General features: G+C 32.3%; 4 protein-coding genes and 1 long non-coding RNA gene across 5 annotated transcripts; 3 read left to right on the forward strand and 2 right to left on the reverse strand.

Annotated features, from left to right (window-relative positions):
• The first annotated feature begins 2,278 nt into the window (after positions 1 to 2,278).
• LOC149497885 (uncharacterized) lies at positions 2,279 to 4,442 on the forward strand. Its single transcript, XR_016319907.1, has 3 exons — positions 2,279 to 2,608; positions 3,321 to 3,386; positions 4,230 to 4,442. It is a non-coding gene; the product is annotated as an uncharacterized LOC149497885 (long non-coding RNA).
• Positions 4,443 to 6,863: 2,421 nt separating this feature from the next.
• LOC105639994 (cyclin-D2-1) lies at positions 6,864 to 8,451 on the reverse strand. Its single transcript, XM_020681617.3, has 5 exons — positions 8,171 to 8,451; positions 8,002 to 8,088; positions 7,587 to 7,899; positions 7,383 to 7,498; positions 6,864 to 7,275 (listed from the first exon to the last, which is right to left on the reverse strand). Exons 1-5 carry the CDS (start codon positions 8,411 to 8,413, stop codon positions 7,111 to 7,113), a joined length of 924 nt encoding a protein of 307 aa, XP_020537276.1. The 5' UTR covers positions 8,414 to 8,451; the 3' UTR covers positions 6,864 to 7,110.
• Positions 8,452 to 10,444: 1,993 nt separating this feature from the next.
• On the reverse strand, positions 10,445 to 11,068 carry LOC110010119 (uncharacterized). The gene has a single exon (XM_020681609.1). The coding sequence runs from the start codon at positions 11,066 to 11,068 to the stop codon at positions 10,445 to 10,447; it is 624 nt and encodes a 207-aa protein (XP_020537268.1).
• Positions 11,069 to 11,642: 574 nt separating this feature from the next.
• LOC105639993 (transmembrane protein (DUF2215)) lies at positions 11,643 to 15,724 on the forward strand. Its single transcript, XM_012224198.4, has 10 exons — positions 11,643 to 11,788; positions 12,175 to 12,391; positions 12,585 to 12,742; positions 12,853 to 12,998; positions 13,394 to 13,456; positions 13,550 to 13,642; positions 14,181 to 14,342; positions 14,486 to 14,592; positions 15,006 to 15,151; positions 15,257 to 15,724. Exons 1-10 carry the CDS (start codon positions 11,683 to 11,685, stop codon positions 15,523 to 15,525), a joined length of 1,467 nt encoding a protein of 488 aa, XP_012079588.1. The 5' UTR covers positions 11,643 to 11,682; the 3' UTR covers positions 15,526 to 15,724.
• A 1,677-nt stretch (positions 15,725 to 17,401) lies between these two features.
• On the forward strand, positions 17,402 to 18,382 carry WIH1 (cysteine-rich TM module stress tolerance protein). Its single transcript, XM_012224037.4, has 3 exons — positions 17,402 to 17,651; positions 17,740 to 17,866; positions 18,135 to 18,382. Exons 1-3 carry the CDS (start codon positions 17,600 to 17,602, stop codon positions 18,178 to 18,180), a joined length of 225 nt encoding a protein of 74 aa, XP_012079427.1. The 5' UTR covers positions 17,402 to 17,599; the 3' UTR covers positions 18,181 to 18,382.
• The last annotated feature ends 726 nt before the right edge of the window (positions 18,383 to 19,108 follow it).

The raw sequence follows: 19,108 nt of genomic DNA on the forward strand, positions 1-19,108 counted from the left end.
TTAGGGTAGTTTGGTCATTCTATTAAAAATTAACAGAAAAATGTGTATTTTTTGGACGGAAGTGAACTCCAGGGATGTTATAAATATTTATATATATGTCAGAAACTACTTAAATAATTATGGCAAACCTTAGAGACGAAATAATGAAAACTTATAAAGGATAATTTTGTCTTTTTCTCGCAAATTAAATTAACAGAAAAAGTGTGTTTTTTGGATGAAATGACCAATTAATGAGACGGAAGTAAACCTCAAAGATGTTATAAATATTTGTATAAATGTCGGGGATTACTTAAATAATTATGGCAAACTTTAAGGACGAAATAATTATTTTCCCGTAAAATAAAGACAACCTAAATACGGATCTAATTCATTCTCCATCCACCATTTCTATTTTAATATTTTTAGTTTTAATTCATTTATTTTTATTAAATTTTTATTTCAACTATAATATCGACGTGTCATTAATACTGCATGATAGTATTGAATTATCTAATATAAATAGATTAAAAAAAAGAAAAATTTACATCTTGTTAGAAATTGAAAATTATTTGTTATCCACTGAATTAGAATGCAATAAAATCTCTCTTTAAAATATATTGTTAAAAAAGAAATAGATATTGATCTTATTAGCCTTTTGATGTTAGAGATCTCTCAATTATAAAAATTTTCACTAATTTGAAGAATAAATATGAAAGTCATCTTTATTGATATTGTTTCGACCCTAAATTTCCAATAAAAGAAATAATTAATTAATTTTTACTCTATTTACTTTTCCACTTTTCTTCTTGTTTGAAAGCCAAACAAAATCTAGTAAAGGATTCTCCTCTTTTCCTTCACTTCTCATCATTTTAAGTTTTGGATATATGATATTAATTTTTCACCTCCACTGTAATTCTATGAGATGGGGGAGAGGGGCATGGTAAAAAAAATTCTATTTATACGTATTTGGTGACATCCATATATATATTGACTTTAAACTTTTAATTGACCAAGTTTATTTTCTTTTCTTAATATATGAGAGACTCACAAATTAAAATAATTTTTAATGTATGAGATTCATAGATCGAAAAAAATTATGTTTTGTACAGTAGAAATAATTTTTCTTAATATTTATTATATTGATGATAATTTTTTTAACGGAAAAAAAAAAAAGAATTCGAATTGGAAATTTTTTACTCTCGTCGAGTTTACCTTCCTTTAAGCTAGTAGTCTTGACCGGAGAATACCACTTCATTTATTGTATTTGTGCCACCCGGTCCACCAATACATGCGGTGGTAACGTTTAGCCAAAGAGGGTGTAAAGAATATGATTGGTTACAAATTCATAGAGCCCCACGTTAACATTTTTTTGAAGTTAAAATCCACACGTTAACATTTGGTGGATATTTTGATGTGATTATATATATATATATATATATGATCAAATTAATTATATATCCGCAATAATAAAAGAAATAAAAAAATAAAAAAAAATAAAAATAAGTCATAACAGTCAATTATTTAATAATATTTTTTGCATTATACTATTTCTGTTCCATGACGTGATTATATATATATATATATATATATATATAATCAAATTAATTATATATCCACAATAATAAAAGAAATAAAAAAATAAAAAAAAAAGATAAAAATAAGTCATAACAGTCAATTACTTAATAATATTTTTTGCATTATACTATTTTTGTTCCATAATACTTGTCACATTTAGAATTTCACGTCTCTTAAAAAAATAATTAAACTAGTATAAGTTATAATAAATTATTGAATAAATTGACTATTTTATCCTTAAGTCAATACTAATTCTCTAAGAAAATCATTATTAAATTGCAATAATAATTATTGGTCATATATAAATAGTAAATATAAAAAAAATACTTATTACTCCTCGAAATCACAAATATGACAAGTATATTAGAACAAATTATTTTCTCAAATGTGACAAATATTATAGGATAAAGGTAGTAAGAAAAAGATAACAATATTATAACAATCCTATCTAAATAAATTTAAAAAAAAAATCCAAATGTTTTGGTGAAATAACCCGAATTTTTATTTTCAAAGATTTTTCATTTAAATTTAATAAACTGACAGCGTGGAAAATGTATCTAAATATTTAAATGCAAATTAGTAATTTGTACAGTGATAAACCGAATCAAAAACCAATGAAAAATTGAAAAATCAAACAAAAACCAAGATTTGGGCTGAATCGAACCGGAATTGAAACTAATCAGCCCAAACCATCTAGAAACCTCTTCTTTCTTTTATCTCCACGCTCACTCACCTCACCCATCATCCATTCTCTGCGCCTCCAGTCAGTCCACCGACACTGCCACCGCCTCCTCCTTCTCCTCTCTTCTTCCTCTTTTCTTCTTTCTTTCTTTCTTTCTTTCCCTTTTCTTCTTCCTCTCTTCTTTCTTTCTTGCTGTGACTGCGTCTGCGTTGGGTCCAGCCAACACCAGCAGGCGCGATCCTCCACAGACCACCACCGCGCGCCACCGTCGCCGATCGCCACCACTCCACGTCACAGCATCTCTGCCGCTGCTCCAGCGCATCTCCGGCCACCGCTTGACAGTCGCAGCGTGCGTACTTCGATCCGACACGCGTAAGAATCCTTGATCTAGCGCAATTTCGACAAAATTTATATTTTGGGGTAACGAAATTAATGTTAATAATTTTAGTTACTTAAATTAATTTTATTATTGTAGTTAATTAATTTAGTTAATTTAATTTAGTAATTGTGAGTAGTTAAATTAAGTTAATTTAATTTTCAGTATTGATTTATAATATAAATGTTGATTCACTTAAAATCCTTTGATTAAATTATTGAGGAATTTTGATGATAATATCATGAATGGAATGAAATGAAGAATTGAGAATTAAAGGTAATGTTGATATTGATATTCGGATGGAGGATGAGAAAATTGAATTGATTGATTGTCCGATGGATGGGCTGTGTGGTTTGGAGTTATTAGATAAATTATTGATATTTTAACAGGTGGATAATCCAATTTTTAGAGGAGATGTTGCTGAAATTTCGGTAGAAAATAAAATGAATTTCGGTAGCAAATAAAATTCATTATAGAAATTTAATTATTTATAGAGAGTAGAAAATAATAGAAAATAAAATAAATTTCGGAAGAAAATAAATAAAATAGAGTTCGATAGAGAAATAAAATTTATTATAGAAAAGAAATTAATATCGAGATTAGATTACGTAGAAAAATTAAGAGTATAAAATAAAATTCTAAGAGTGGTAAAGAAATACTTTATCTGATATAGTTACTTTTGTTTTGTGTCATTCTTAAATTTCTTAGATCGCCTGGGTCCATCTAGTACTCCTCCAGGACAGAATCAAAGCTAGAACTTCGCTCTCCATCACTGTGAGTAATAATAAATAATGCATATCAACACTGCATTTGCATAACATTTATTTATAAACATTATATTTTTATTTACATATTTACGATATATTATAAGTATTTTATCATATCTATTATGTTATGATCACTATAATTATACTTATATATAATTGTGCATTTGGATGAAATTGGTGTATCTTGATGAATGAATTGTCTGATTATTTGTGCTGTGACTATACTGTGTTTTGTTTCTGTGGAATTGGGAAGAAGTGGGTCACTATGGGTTTGTGAGACCGTTACCGTTATATGGATCCAAATTATGATTACCGTTAGCCGGGTAAATGGGAGATCGACGCCCCCGTGTGCACCTACCGTTACCGTTACCGTTAACCACAGGATGGCCTCTCGTCGTTGCGCACCTGATAGTCTAGATCTGATCGCAGCCCGCAGGGTGGCCTCCTGTTGTGAGTGCCTGATGATCTAGATTGGATGGAGACCACCGGGTTGCCTCCTGTTGGTATGGAAAAGAAAAGAGAGAATGGAAAAACAATGAGAGGGCTGGTCAAGTGAGGATTAGACCGGTCGGCCAGTATGGGGGATCGGCTCCCTGGTGCACACGTGAGAGGATGAGCCATGTGGGAGGAAGGCTCATCGGGGGTTCGGTGACTCCACTGACTAATTTCCACGTGATGTGATTATTTGAAAGTGATATTGTTTGTGGGTGCTGATGTAATGTCATATGATTGACTGTTGTGTGTTCATTCAGTATACTAGGATGCATTTTGCTTGACTGTATGTGGTGTGTATTATTTATTATTATTCACTGAGTTGCAAAACTCACCCCCTTCTCTCCAAACCTCCCAGGTACTAGGAAGCAGCTGATTCGACTGAAGCTCTACAATCTTCTCCGTAGAGTTATAAATGTAAACTTTATATTTCTGTTATTTAATTTTGGATGTATAAGTTACTCTATTATCAAATTATTATTGAACTCCGCAGTTATAGGGTTGTGTATTACTATTGGACTTATTGTTAGCACTACACTATAAATTAAATGTTATGTATATTATGTGTTAATTGAGATTTAGGCTTACTACGGGTCTCGGGAGCCTTAAGCTTACCTGGGTCCTAGTGCCGGTCCGGCCCACGGAAACGGGTCGTGACATTTGGACACCAACAACATATAAGAAAATATTTAATATTTTTTTAAAATTACTATAAATTGAATTGTGATAGATATATCATATTTAATAGGAAAGAAGTGTCTCCCTTAAATAGGAAGTTATGACATAAATTACAAAGAAGAAGAAGATCTAAGGATGCGATTACTTACACAAAACAATTGTCTTAGAAAATGAAAGCTAGAAAACACAATATAGGAAATAGATTCACTTGATAACAATAAAAAATCATATTTTAATTTAATTTCACAAAAATTATACATAACTTTCATAACATAAAATAAATTTAGAAATTTTTTATGTAAAAATTTTTGAATTTTTACTATTGATTATTTATAATAATAATCATAAAAACATCCAAAAAGAGGAATTTTGGTAAAATTACTATTGCATGCAGTTTGATTAATAGAAAAAAAAGTATGAAAAGGAAACAAATATTAATCATCTTCACTATACTGAGTTCACATAAGAAAAAAAAATCATTATGTAGTAATTAAAACAATAATATTATTATCACAATGTAAAACTTATTTGATGGTAAAAATTAAATACATTTTTTACATTTGTATACTAAATAATTCTGTTTTCCTTATTCCTTCTCATTTATAAGGCTAAAAATTTGAATTCAATCACAAGCCCAAATGATGAACTAGCAATTAGCAAAAAGTGGACACTTCAATCCCCATTCCCCGATACAAAGTTGCGGCCACCGAGATCCATTCAACCCTAATATTGCCACTTTGGTCAATCGGGTAGAGGGCAATGGGTATGTGTATGGGTCCATAATTCCCATTTCAAATTGAAATTGAACGGAGCTTCCATATTCTGGTAACACTGTAATTGCAGCTCGTTAGAGTGTCCTTATCTCTGGTTTCGCCACCTAAGTGTTTGTAGTTATGCTTCAAAGAAAGTTAGTTCTCTGTTGCTTACCATCTAAACCAAAATGGTTATCTCAAACTCCGATATGCAAATTGTCTTGACTTGGTCCTGTGGATTTATCTGAGCATTTCGAATCTTTTTATTTGAAAGAGGCCTTGGTTTACCAATTGGAGATAAACGTATTTTCTGGAAGTTGAATTTCACTGTGTCAACCATAAAAAGAATCCTTGTGCTTGTCTTGCCTAGAAAATCATTTTGAATAAAAAACAAAAACAATATTACAAAGAAAAACAAAAATCATTTATCAATTATTTTTTAAGGTTTGAATGGATATACCGTTTGTTTCTTATTATTGTAAACTTAAAATAACTCAAATAGTCAACATTTTTAGTTTTATGAACATTTCATCACATTCTAGTTGCCAAATATTGATGATTACTAAGGGATCAACAATAAGAAAAAGGTTGGAGCATTTTAATTGTGTAACAGACATATCATATAGGAAAGCCACAAGCTCTCACAGTCCACCGTTACATTTATAAAATAGAATACATCCATCACGAGAGAACGTATATATAATGACAATTCATACCTCTTAATAAAATCATTTTCGTGCATTGTTATATTTATAAAATAGCATGTAACATCACGAGAATATACACATAGGCGACAACTGACAACTCTTAATAAAGTCATTTCAATTTTGTCAAGATATACTAAGCTATATATTCTTTATATACGCTCTCCACAAGCGACCTAGGATGCCAAAGAAGTATTTTTATATAATAATAATAATAATCATAATTCATAGTAATGAAAATGGAATATAAGAATTGTACTTGAATCAGAAAATGTGAGAGATTGTAATGTGTCATATAAGTTTTGGGTATAAGCGTTCATAGATTTTACTCTTTACCATTGTTCTTGTCTAAACAAGAGACAAAAAAAAAAAAAAAAACTATCGAGTGAAAATCTCGAACCTTAATATCAAGCAAGAATCTGGGACCTTAAATGTATAATAAATGCAAATTTTTAACTGAGCGTTATATATTTTAAAATAATTGAGTAACCTAACCCTCAATTAATTCTTAATAATTTCTCGATCAATAATAATAAGAGAAACTTCGTTTTTCACATCATTGCTTGTGATCTTATATATGCCTGCAGGGTCCTACTGATTTTTAAACCAGAGAAGTTGAACCAAGAACAACTAAAAGGGCCTTTTTGGTCTCTTTGTTCAGTATTTCAGTGAGATTGATGGCCCCCCTTGCAAGCACCTATGCTTCTTCCTATTTCTGTCTTTTATTGCAATATATGCTTTAATATTTTTTGCAATCATCTACATAAAAACAATTCTTTGACCGTTCAATGGATGGCATTCATTGGTCATTTGCCAAGGCGAAAGGGGAGAAAACCAAAAAAAAAAAAAAAAAAAATATTAATCAAAATTAATATAATATTATTTGAAATACGAACAAAAAAAAAGGATTATTTCTTGTTCATGAACAAAAACATCCTCACAATTGCCTTGATAATGGCCACACATACACTCCACACTCCACACACCAAAGGAAAAAAAAAAAAAAAAAGGCCTATACTACAAAGAAAGAATTGGCAAAAAAAAAAAAAAAAAAAAAAATGCACTCTCAACCTTATGATAAAACTTTCAACTTACAAAAGTTTATTTAGCACTTATTTGTAGGTGAACTATGGCTCGACTTGAACTCCTTATAACAAAACTTTTTTGCTTTGCATCTTGCAGGGATAGTGCCTTTAAAATTAAGCGCTTTATTATGTGACAGTTTAGATATATTCTTCTTGATAAGGTCATAGCATCTTTTCACCATATCCTGCACCCAATTCTTGTAATGAGGTTGGTTGCTTCATATAAAAAAGAATTCATTTTTCATTTTCCTTAGTCTCTCACTTCAAATAAAAATATATAATTTGGACTTACTCTGTTCAACCTTTCGTGAAAGCACTCCAATTTTGAGTCCTCAATAGTTTGATTTGTCACCCATAACACTGAAGCTGCTGCTATTGCAGATGGGTTAAAATCCAAGAAATTGACCACTGTTGAAGAAACAAAAGCTGTAAGTATTTTCTTTTGTAAAGAAAGATTAAAGAAAATAAGGAACACTATTTGAATTAATGACATTACCTCTAAGTAAGTTGATAATAATATCAGACGACCGCGAAAAAACAGAGCTGAGATTATTATTATTATTACAACTAAAAGTTGAAAGCTTTGCAATGAAATAATTCAAGAAATGGAAAGGTGTTATGAGGTGTAATCTCCACTTGAGTCTGGCCATAACCAAAAGTTCCATTCTTTGAACTGTTCTTGACTTAAACAAAAATCTGGGTTCTAATATTTGCAAGTCTAAGAGAAGAGGGACACTTGTTTCTTCCATTTTTGCTGCTATTGATAGACATGCTACTGCTAATAGCTGCAGAGGCCATCCTTTCCCTTCCTGTATATAACAACAGCACCAGAATTTGACATTTTCTTTCAAATGACAGCAACTATGAAATGACAAAATAAGACTACAAAGAGAAAATAAACATTAAATTACCGGCAGAGTGTGAAACAAGAGGAATCGATCCAAATAATTAACAGAGAGATTTGCAGTTTCAGGTCTAAACTGGTAGTGAGCTTGTATCTGCAAAATGGATGCTAGCATTATTAACTAACTAAAAGAATAACAAGCAAAGATAGACATAAAAAAAGACTGATAGCCTCACCTTTAACATCCAATTCACTACATCTCTACGAGCAGAAATAATATCTGGAAGCTCAATTAATCGAGTAACTAAGTGGGTTTGAGGCATTTGATGAACTTCAGAAAGAAAAATACTATCAATGTAACTCTCGTCATCAACTGATAAATTTGAAGAAAGAGTTTGAACTTGGTTACTGTCAACTTGTAAGGAAGCAACTTCATTCACTGCTTCATTGCAGTACAAGTTAACAGGAGACACAGACATGTTGTAGATGACAGTATCTCTAATGGAAACTAAAAATTAAAGCATTAAGGTTCAGCATTTATTTAGTTTTAGCATTTTTGATATTAATATTATTATTATTTTTGATACTGACATCAGGTTACTGTTTTGCGTGCTTTAGCTGAAATTACATGAAGTTTCCTCTGGACAAGGCCAAAATTAGTGTAGGGCCAGTTTAAGAGTTGTAGATTTCATAAGTTAAAGGTGGGTTTTTTTTTTTATCAGAGTTTGTTCAGATCAATTATTGTACTTGAGATAAAATCAATGTGAGAACTTATTTATTTTCCTTAAACATATTTGATTTAGGAGATCAAGTAGTTTAGCATCAACTGAATATATGTATAACATATAATATTTGTCCCCTTAACTCAAAGCAGTGTCTTAGCGTTAGAGTGTGAATGGATGTTTTCTTTATGGATAATGATAGGGCAAAAAAGACAAGAACAACTTGTAAAAACAAAATGTACTGAATTCATATGAATGGTAATGGACAAACGCCAATTACTAACAAAAGAACATAACTGAAATACGATGTTTGGATTAAATGGAAGTAGAGTTCATTAATTTGTAAATCAATTAATTTTAATCAAGACAAAATGAAATAATTCTTCATTTTGTCTTGATTCAGGAGTAGTCCATCATCTCTTCTTTTGGCTCACCAAATTAGTGACAACGAACTTCTCGTATAAGTGAGAAAACCAACCAGACCACCACCTGATTGACTGTTTCTCATTATTTTAGTCTTGCTCAATTTTTCAAATGAAATTAAAGATGGGCATTAATTTAAGTAACCAAAAGCGAACTTCTCGTATAAGTGAGAAAACCAACCAGACCACCACCTGATTGACTGTTTCTCATTATTTTAGTCTTGCTCAATTTTTCAAATGAAATTAAAGATGGGCATTAATTTAAGTAACCAAAAGCTGGATCGAACCAATCTAGAAAATTAAGTATCTTAATGAGTAGGTCTCAATTCAAGTTTTAATAGAGAAAATTGATCGTATTTTTTATTTAGTTTCGGTTTTATATAGTGTCTAATAGGCTTCATTTTACATCCAAAATGATTAATTGGAAATCGAAATGACAGAACCGGCTCGGTCAAACTGAATGCTGACCCTAAATGATAAATCCACCATTGCTTGTTGATCAATGATTATATGCAGAATGACAATTCACGCATGGGCTTTAGTAAAGGAAAATAACAACAGAAGTGCTAGGATGGAGCCTCTGGACTTTTAATTGAAGGTCCATAATCCACAGATATTGTAATATTGACCAAATTATGAGCGAGACCGTGGGCCCAAGAGAGATTTCGTCTTCTTTTATTATCTATCCACAAGTGTGTATAGCCGCGTCCGTACGGTTCACGTAAAAAAACTTTGGTGCAATTTTTTCATAAAATAACTTTCAATTAATAAATCTAAATTCGAAATCACTCGAATAATTAGGTCAATTTAGAAAAATGCAATTTTACAATCACTCGAAAATGAGTTTAATCTTTACGTATGAAATTTATAGTCAAAAAAATTCCTATCCATTTATTAACAAAACAATAATGTTAATTTGACCTGAAAAATGAAAATAGTTTGGTAAAACACCACATCTAACCTAAGAGTGAAAACAATAGCATCCATACACAGTGAGAGCATTAAGGATTTGATTATGATGTCTTCAGGTGGAAGAAATGACATATTGATATTTGATATGGTTCATTAATTAACTATGGTTGAGAATGGTCTAATTAAGCAATCATCCAACACTGATTAATTAAGAGAGCTTATATCAAAGATTAGCAATAACCTTAGTTTAATGTTGTAATTTGTTTTGAAATTGATTAATTAATTCTTCGTCCTGAAAACACATATACTTTAACAAGGCATTTCTTTGTATTTTGTTGATTCTGTCAATACATGATATCAATTCAAGAAATCAAGCAGTAAAAAATTGATTAATGAAGAAGTAACAGTTCTGATTAACAATAATGGGAAAAAAAAAAAAAAAAAGAAAAACAATTCACTTTTCATTACTACCCATTAATTTTCTATAATCCAAACCACTAATAATATTCAAAAATTTACCATCCAATCTAACCACTCCGATATTCAAGATTGCTTGAGGCTCATCGCTGTATGCAGAATCATCATCAACTTTAAAAGCAAAGCACTTTGCCTGATCAGAAGCAGTATGAACATTAATGGCCTTCAAATCAGTAAATTTATCCTCACATATCAGGTTTTGCAATAACACATTAGCAACCCCAATCTTTTCTTCTTTTTTCTTGGATAATAGATGACCAGAAGATGATCTTGCTCGATAGATTTCAAAAACCATGCATGCATTTGGTCTCTTCGAAATCAAAGAAGAATCAATTTTAAACATCAATTTATCATTCCACGTTGGGTTGAAGTTACCAGTTGTATCAACCCTCGATATAAGCTTCTGCTTAGGGTTTATATATGCAACAACGAAGGTTTCGATCTTGGAGCATTTGGTTTGAGGCAGGTTCTGAGCTGATATCAGATTGACTTCAAGAATGATCGTATTAGTATTGGGATTGCTTGAAGACGATGAAGCGATATGATTAACAGCTAATTGACTGTTTTGTCTGCTGAGAAGCTTGAAGAGACGAAGTTGCATTATGGTTGATGCTTGATGGTAATTTAGCCCACCAACTGTAACTTTTTCCCCAGGAAAGAGAAAAGCAACTGGAAATGCCACTCCAGAGGCTTAGCTTGGAAATAAAAGACTAAAAGTGTGAACCCCTACTCCCGCTCAGCCATGGATGCTTAGCGGGGATCCTCGGGTGATCTGTGCGTTTCTTTTTGAAGTGAGTAATCTGAGTTGAAGATGGCAATTTATATGTTACCGCCACTACTAATCCAAACGCAAAAGGAATCATATATTGATAAGAATTTAGAAACTAATAGATATCTTTCTTGCTCCACTTGAATATACAGTTCACAGTTAACGCGATTAAGGAAAATACTTGCGTTTAAGGAATCCGCGTTTAATGACGCTTAATTAATCAAAGGAAAATGAAAATACTAACCTAAAGAGAATTAGCGCTCAACCCCAACCCTGCAAGGACAATTATTAATTCTAATTTATGGAGTATTTGGGCTTAGAAATGATAACAGGTATCACTTGAAGTCCAGAGGTGAGCCCAAACAAGGGTTTGGCCCATTGAGCCTCGGAAATATTCTCTGTTTTAAACTCGCGCCTTTTCTGTCAATCACCAAATCCGGACACCAATGGGTACTGTGAAAACTTGTCGGAGATCCATCAACATTCGTCGGATTCTGTTACTCACGTTTTCAATTTTTTGCTCTGTTGTCTCTGCACATGAACGCTCGTTAGGTACTCTGTCTTTCTCGCTATTTTCTTTTTTCTTTACTTTTTTTTTCCATGTTTTTAAATTGGCCATGAATGCTTGCATTTAGGGTTTTTTTTCCCTTACCATTTAGCTAATTATAACTTTTTTTTTTTGGTTGAAATTAGCATATGAGTTTTCTGTTTGGTTCCCTAGAAAACCCATAAAAAGAGAGGGAAAAAGCTGTTCTGTATTAATTATATAACACGAATTGTTTTAAGTATCGTTATTTTTTCAATATTGCTTTGATTTTTCTTTTCAATGCCTTAGTAATGATATGTTTATATCTAAATGTGGAATAACTTATCTTTGGAAGCATTAAACGGTTTTGCTTACTGATTGGTGATATAGATTTATGTTCTTGGTTTTGTAGTGGTTGGTGAGTCCAGTAAATTGCAGCTATCACCAAGTTTGCAGGTGGTTAAGTCACCAGGTACTAAGCTTGGCACTTCTGTGCTTTGTGAAAGGGTTCATATCCATGGATTGTCCAGGCTCAAAAACTTGAAAAAGTTTTCCCATTCATTAAAAGTGAATGTTTCACATTCAAGTTCAAGCTTTCGGTGGCCAAATGTTGAGGTTTGTTTCCACAGGTGGGTTTTTCTGCAGTTATTTCAGCCAAAGTTTCCGCAGTAGTTGCTCATTTCGAGTGTCTTTCTGTTTCAGAATTTAGTACATCGTTTGTTACTGCAACAATTGGTTGAACAAATGGTGGCAACTGATGGATACTTTTTCTGGTTTTAAAGCTTCTCCTTGTTCACTCAGAGTGTTATGTTTCCTTTGCAGGAATGCTTCCCTTGGGATTGGGATGTGCCCACAAGGCAAGTGGGAGAAGGTTGATAAGGGTTCATGGGCTCGAGCCATGTCACCTTTTGACCACAAGATATTAGATATAAGGATGGCTGGTTCATCCTTGGAAACCCTTGAATTGTCCATTGAAGAAGGTAATTTTTCTTTGCTTTTGTTTGTGATAATATTGTATGAACTCAAATTTTCTTTTGATTAAATTTAATATTAGCAACTTGTTCCCTCAATCCGTTCCATTGTTTTGCAGAATTCTTCTTATATCGTGTGGTTTTCTTATTCTTGGGCATTTTCATGTTGAGTGTGGCATCCTCTTTGAGCAAGTCATTAGCTTTTTATTACAGTAGCTCCATGGCGATTGGAATACTCCTTGTAATATTGGTGGTCCTTTTTCAGGTGCAGTTTTCTCATCCTTTATTTTTTAGAAACGTGAAGTGTGTTTGTAATTATTTGCTAATAATTGCTGTCAAGTGTCAACATTTCATTAAACCTAACAGAATGACTTGGATCCTATTTGTTTACTGTTTTCACTTTTGAATGTTGAGCACCATTGACTACTGGTAGTTGAAGTTACGTTTCATCCAATGCTTAATGCTCATAATTGGTTCTTTGTATGAGCTTTTTTTTTTCTTCTCTGATATTCAATTGTTGTTATATTTGTTTCAATAATTTCAGTAGATACTTGACTGCGCTTGGATTTCTTGACTATTTTGCACGAGTTATAATTTCTTTTATATTATGCTTATCATCAATGACATATGCAATTGAAAAAGATTGTGGGTTATTGACAGGGTATGAAGCTTCTGCCTACTGGTCGAAAGAACTCGCTTGCAATCTTTATATACTCATCTCTAGTGAGTGTCAATCTTTTCATCTCACTTCTAATAATATGGTTTTTGTTGACATCATGATATAATTTATGCTCGTCTTTTCATCATTTTGTTCAGGTTGGCTTAGGATCCTTTCTTCTTCGCTACTTGCCAGGACTATTGCGTTTATTACTTATGGAGATAGGCATCAGTGAAGACATGTATTATCCTGTATGTAAGTTATTGATGTTATGTATTTATGCTTGTGACTCTGTTCTGAAAATAAATATAGCTTTGTATTTCTGAATCTAGAATTTTCTCATTGAGTGCTAGTCACGCTAGATGGAAAACTATTTAGTTTTATGGTAATTAATCAACCATGAATTGGTAAGGCATTTTGTATCATCAAAAGCTGCAGTTGTGAGCTTGTTGGTTGTCATTTTTTCTTTACGTATCATTAAACGGACAAGTGAGCTTGTTGGTTGATGGTTTGGTCTGTTGACAGCTCAATCGTCTGAAACATGCTTCTTATGCCAGCTTCAGATGCATTGCCTATATCATTTATTTATATAATTGAAAGTCTCATGAACAATCATCACTACAAATATCCCTGTTACCTTTGATGTTCTCAAAATATTTGTTCAGCTATAGGGGTTAATATTACAATAGCCATCCAAATGTTACTATAATGCTTTTGTAGATTTGCAATTAATATCTGCTTCTAAATTTCAACAATATGCTCACAAAGTCCCCATTGTGTAAACTGCAGTTGGCCATTTTTATGTTGGCTTTTGTGGTTTTGGCTGGAGCATGGATGGGTTTCTGGGCTGTCCGCAAACTTGTTTTGACAGAAGATGGATCAGTTGATATAAGCACAGCTCATTTTGTTGCCTGGTCCATCCGGATTTTGGCTATCATTATGATTCTTCAGGTAGTTATACTTTCTCCTTAAATCATAGAACTTTTCACATTCTTTGATGTGTAATAAAGATTGTTCTGCTGTTTATAATCACTTTTTTTAAGATCTAGTTTCCTGTTGTATTACAAATTTGATGATGGATACAATGTTTCCAGAGTTCTTTGGATCCCCTGCTGGCAATTGAAGCATTAATGTCTGGAGTAGTGCTCTCATCAGTATTGCAGAAAGTTTTTAGATTGAGATTTTTGCTTCGAGTCTATAAGTAAGTCTGCATTTCTCATTCCTAAGCTTCTTCATCTTTTACTGGCAACGAGAGAAATCTTCAATTTTATTGGAGAACAAACAAGCGAATTTTTTAGTATATGGCCTTTGTATGTGTACATGAATCGAAAAACCCTGTGCAATAATTTATAATTTTTAGTGTCTGTTCCTCCCCTATTATGAAGGGATTCTATCTGTGTATTCCAGCAATCACAAACCTAACTTTGATCTGGCTAAAACACATTCGTTCTTCCAGTTCTTGAGCCCATGAAGTTTTTCAGTATAAGTTCCTATTTTCTGCAGGATCTTTGTTTGTGTCTCCAACTCTCTTATTTTCAATTTCCAATTTTTTCAATCTGAATTCATTTCCTTTAGATTTCAAGTTCCATTACATTTCTGGAATCAACTTTGCAGGAAGTTTCTTAAATTCATCAGAAACATCCAGATCCAATCTGAAGTTCCTGATTTATCACCATTTGGAAATTCTCATGATGAATATACGTTGAAGTCTCCTCAGGAATGGCGTCGGCCCAAACGGTTCACCATTTCACCAATACAAGGTTTGTCTGATGGCCTCACCTTCTTATTTAATGTAGGAAAAATTAGGAGTGGCATTTGTTGTACTAGATATGAGCTTTTAAATATGCTATCGGCCACTTCTTCAGGTTGTAGTAGGACTCCAAGTCATCAGCTGTCAGATTCAGACAGGTACCCTTCAAGCTTCCATTCCACCCCAGAAAGGAGAAAATTCTCAAAAGATGCCTGGGATAAGTTCACCAGAGACACAACACAAAAAGCTGTTAGAGAACTCGTTTCCTCTCCTGATTTCAGTAAATGGGTTGCTGCAAATGCTGAAAGAATCACTGTATCACCCAAATCGACTAGTACTTGTAGTTCTAGCAAGTCACGACGGAAGTGGTTCCTTTGGTTCTAAGGAGTCGCGAGGGTTTACTAACTCAAAAACACCTGAGTAGGATTTACTAACTCCAAGTCATCATGGTTTTTTTTTTTTTTTTTTCCTACTAACTCAACATTTGGCAATTGTGCCATTTTTTTTTTTTTTTTGTGCAAGATCATATTGTAAATCTACTAACACTGAGCTGATTGTAAGTAAATACATTGAATTTGTATCATCGGTTTTGTTAGATCTGGCAATGGAAATGTTTTTAGATCATAACATCCATCTGCTTTTCTTTAAGAAATTTCAAAGAAAATAGAAACATGCTAAAGTGGATTTTGCAAGTGTGAGCTATTGTTGCCTTATTTTTCATTGAATGTTGGTGTATGTTTCAGCCTTCAAGGCCAAATTCTAATTGAAAGCAATTGAAGATTGTCTTTCTGGTTTTTGTCTTTTTTGACATGCTGAATGCATCTCCCTACACATTAGGCAAGAAATGTGAATACCCGAGCTGCCCCATTTTCAATCTTGTTGAAACTAAACTGTCCTCGGACCTTGGTTTTGCAACAAGAAATTGACTGACAATAATGCATTCGTACGGGTAATTTATTGGGCTTAATGATTTGAGATGAGTTGAGCAAATTTTTACTTTGACCGTTCCATACGTGACTTATAAAATACTTATATTTATATGCATTCGTACGGGTTTTTTATTGGGCTTAATAATTTGAGATGAGTTGAGCAACCCTTTACCTTCACCGTTACACACGGGACTTATAAAATACTTCTATTGTTTATAAATATAAATCATTTTAAAAATATTATAGAGTGATTAATAATTTTTTAAAAAATTTACTTTCATATATATTAAAATATTAATAGTTAATGATGTGAGATAAACAGCGTTCCCTTCATCCCACTTTAATAACAATAAAAAGACATTTTATTTTATTATACTCATTTAGAATTTTGAGATTATATTAATTTATCATTATTTATTAGATATCATTTATTTTCGTACTTACTTTTAAGAAGAGCAATTTAGACATTTTATTATGTATTTTTAGAAAATTAATAAATTTTAATTATTTTCTTAATTTTTATAAAAAGAACAAATGTTGCTATTAAAGTGAAATAGAGAAAATAATTTATTTAAATGAATAATATTTTATTATAATTTAAAAAAATTAATTATTTTTTTAATGGACAGGAAAGAATATTAAACGAGTGTAAAATAACAGTATCATAGGATTAATTTCTTGTTTATCAATTAGAACTTTTTTCTTTTTTAAAAAAATTTCAACGTAGTCAATCATGAATCTTATATGACTTTTTAAAAAAAAAATCATTATACTTCATTATTAGAAAAATGTTCAACCTTGTCAACAAAATCTGACAAAAGAAGGGTGAGCATGTTGTTGTGCAACATTTCAATAATTTATCCTAAGTTTTAAAATTTTGTCAAATAATGCCATAAATTTTGTTGGAAACAAATTGATTACTTTTGACTTTTTGGAGAGCCTTTAAGATATGGCATCTTCACTTTTTCCCTTTTTCTATCATTTTCTTAATTTCTTTAAAGACTTTTGGTTTAATTTTTGTTTTCTGCCATGCAGGTCAATTTTCAGGAATGCTCCGCTCTCTAAATTACTATATATGTAATTTATGCAAACCAAACACTCTCTTAAACTAAAATTAGAATAAATAAATAAATAACAATGGATCCGATTCGATGACTTGTTTCCTGTGTAAGCTTCTAGAGTTGGAACGACATAAGTAAAACGCGGAACGCAAAAGCACACCGGGGCAGCGAATAATTGCGGCTGCCAAAAGCTTCTCTAGACTTCCACTAAGATTCACAGTGCCAACCCAATATTCTTTTGTATTGAATTCCATTCCTTGAGTGGATGACGACTTTATCTAATTATCTTCTCTTCTTTCCATAAACGCTTTATATACACCGCGTTTGGTCGTTTTTACTTATACACGTCGGTATTCATTTCTTCTCTCCGAAGGAAAGAACTCTTCCTCTCCTCACTCTCTCTTCCTCTATAAAAACACCCTGGTTAATTCTCTTTTCTTTCATTCCGGTTTCCACAAGGAGATAAACATGAGTTATTACAACCAGCAGCAGCCACCGATTGGTGTTCCTCCGCCACAAGGTATATTATGTTAATGATGATCTTTTCTTGGTTACGAGTTCTTTACTTCTTTTCTTTCTTTTAATTTGAAAATTTGTTGATTTTTTAGGATATCCAACCAAAGATGCATATCCACCGCCTGGCTACCCTGTTCAAGGTTATCCTCAGGGGTACCCTCCGCAAGGGTATGCACAGCCTCCTCCTAGACAACAAGAGTCTGGTTTTCTTGAAGGATGGTATGTGTTCTACTCTCTCTTTCTAATACATTAGATTAGAGGCAAGAAATCAAAATTCATATGAAATTAATTATCATTTAGTAAATGATATCTTATACCTTAGAGGGATGGCTATGTTTGTTTCCCTGGATTAGATTCGGAGTTCATCTTCTCATCTCAAGTTGTGTGAAGTTAGATCTAAGTTTTAAAGTAGCTCTTGAGATATATTAAAAGAAGGAAAAGTTTTGGGTGCTTAACTTGTTCTCGTTGTTGTGGTTGATTTTTGCAGCTTAGCGGCACTCTGCTGTTGTTGCCTTTTGGATGCTTGCTTCTGATTCTGAGGCTTCATAATTCTTCTCTTCTTCTAATCAGGCCATGAGATTGATACTTTGTAATTCAGTTAGAAATGACATGTATTTGGATGGATGCCATTTATTTTGTTGAAGAATTGTATTATTTTCCAATTTCCTGTTAATGTAAAATCATTTGTATTATTTTCCAATTTCCTGTTAATGTAAAACTCATCAGTTTTTGGTATATGTTTTTTCCCCTCTACTTGTTTTTAATGGCTGAATACATTAATTACGTGAAGTTACGCATAAAAGTCCTATGGCCCTTATATTCTATAAATGACATTGGAGCCTCTTTTTTATTATTTACGCACGCCTGTCGAGAACTAAAAGCATTGAATGAATAACAGGAGTAAACGACTAGTGGCAAGACAACAGGCAATTAGGCTGCCGTGGTGGATGCCATCTTGAGTTGGTGAACTTTCCAAATCGAGCAACTTACTCTATAATCCTATCATGCCCTGAATAATGAGTCCCAATTTAGGTTAAGAAAAAGCATTTTCTTGGGCCTCGTTTGTCTATTCGATTTCTAGTTGGACTTTTCGGATCTCCGATACCTAAAAAGTTGTTTAATCTTCCTCTACTCCAGAATAGTCTGTCTTTATATTATGGGCCAAGACGCCAAGTAATCCAGAACTTCAATTCTTCAGTCCAAAAAACTGTATAAGCCTCATGAGCATATTTACATGTTTTAATAAGTTCTCTACAGATTCTTTTCGAGGAAAAAGAAAAAAAGAAAAAGCTTTTTACAGATAGTATCAGAAATACATTCAGGATTATGAGATTGCCAACTGCAATCTTAAGCTTACTCAAAATTTGATTAAGAAAAATAAATTCATCATTACTGAATAAACTTTGTAATTATATGTTGGTTTAGTTACTGTAAAATAATTAGCGATGCGATGACTCTTGG

The sequence above is a fragment of the Jatropha curcas genome, chromosome 3 (genome assembly GCF_041381405.1).
Source record: "Jatropha curcas cultivar XTBG-Jc1 chromosome 3, XTBG_Jcur_1.0, whole genome shotgun sequence".
In the NCBI taxonomy this organism is placed as follows: domain Eukaryota; kingdom Viridiplantae; phylum Streptophyta; class Magnoliopsida; order Malpighiales; family Euphorbiaceae; genus Jatropha; species Jatropha curcas.

Coding starts and splice junctions, on each gene's coding strand:
- WIH1 (XM_012224037.4), top strand. CDS start 17,600: ATGAGTTATTACAACCAGCAGCAGCCACCGATTGGTGTTCCTCCGCCA. Junction 17,652..17,739: donor TGGTGTTCCTCCGCCACAAG/GTATATTATGTT, acceptor TTGATTTTTTAG/GATATCCAACCAAAGATGCA. Junction 17,867..18,134: donor TCTGGTTTTCTTGAAGGATG/GTATGTGTTCTA, acceptor TGATTTTTGCAG/CTTAGCGGCACTCTGCTGTT.
- LOC105639993 (XM_012224198.4), top strand. CDS start 11,683: ATGGGTACTGTGAAAACTTGTCGGAGATCCATCAACATTCGTCGGATT. Junction 11,789..12,174: donor TGCACATGAACGCTCGTTAG/GTACTCTGTCTT, acceptor TTGGTTTTGTAG/TGGTTGGTGAGTCCAGTAAA. Junction 12,392..12,584: donor GTTGAGGTTTGTTTCCACAG/GTGGGTTTTTCT, acceptor TTTCCTTTGCAG/GAATGCTTCCCTTGGGATTG.
- LOC110010119 (XM_020681609.1), bottom strand. CDS start 11,068: ATGCAACTTCGTCTCTTCAAGCTTCTCAGCAGACAAAACAGTCAATTA.
- LOC105639994 (XM_020681617.3), bottom strand. CDS start 8,413: ATGTCTGTGTCTCCTGTTAACTTGTACTGCAATGAAGCAGTGAATGAA. Junction 8,089..8,170: donor TAGTGAATTGGATGTTAAAG/GTGAGGCTATCA, acceptor TCCATTTTGCAG/ATACAAGCTCACTACCAGTT. Junction 7,276..7,382: donor TTCACGAAAGGTTGAACAGA/GTAAGTCCAAAT, acceptor AATTGGGTGCAG/GATATGGTGAAAAGATGCTA.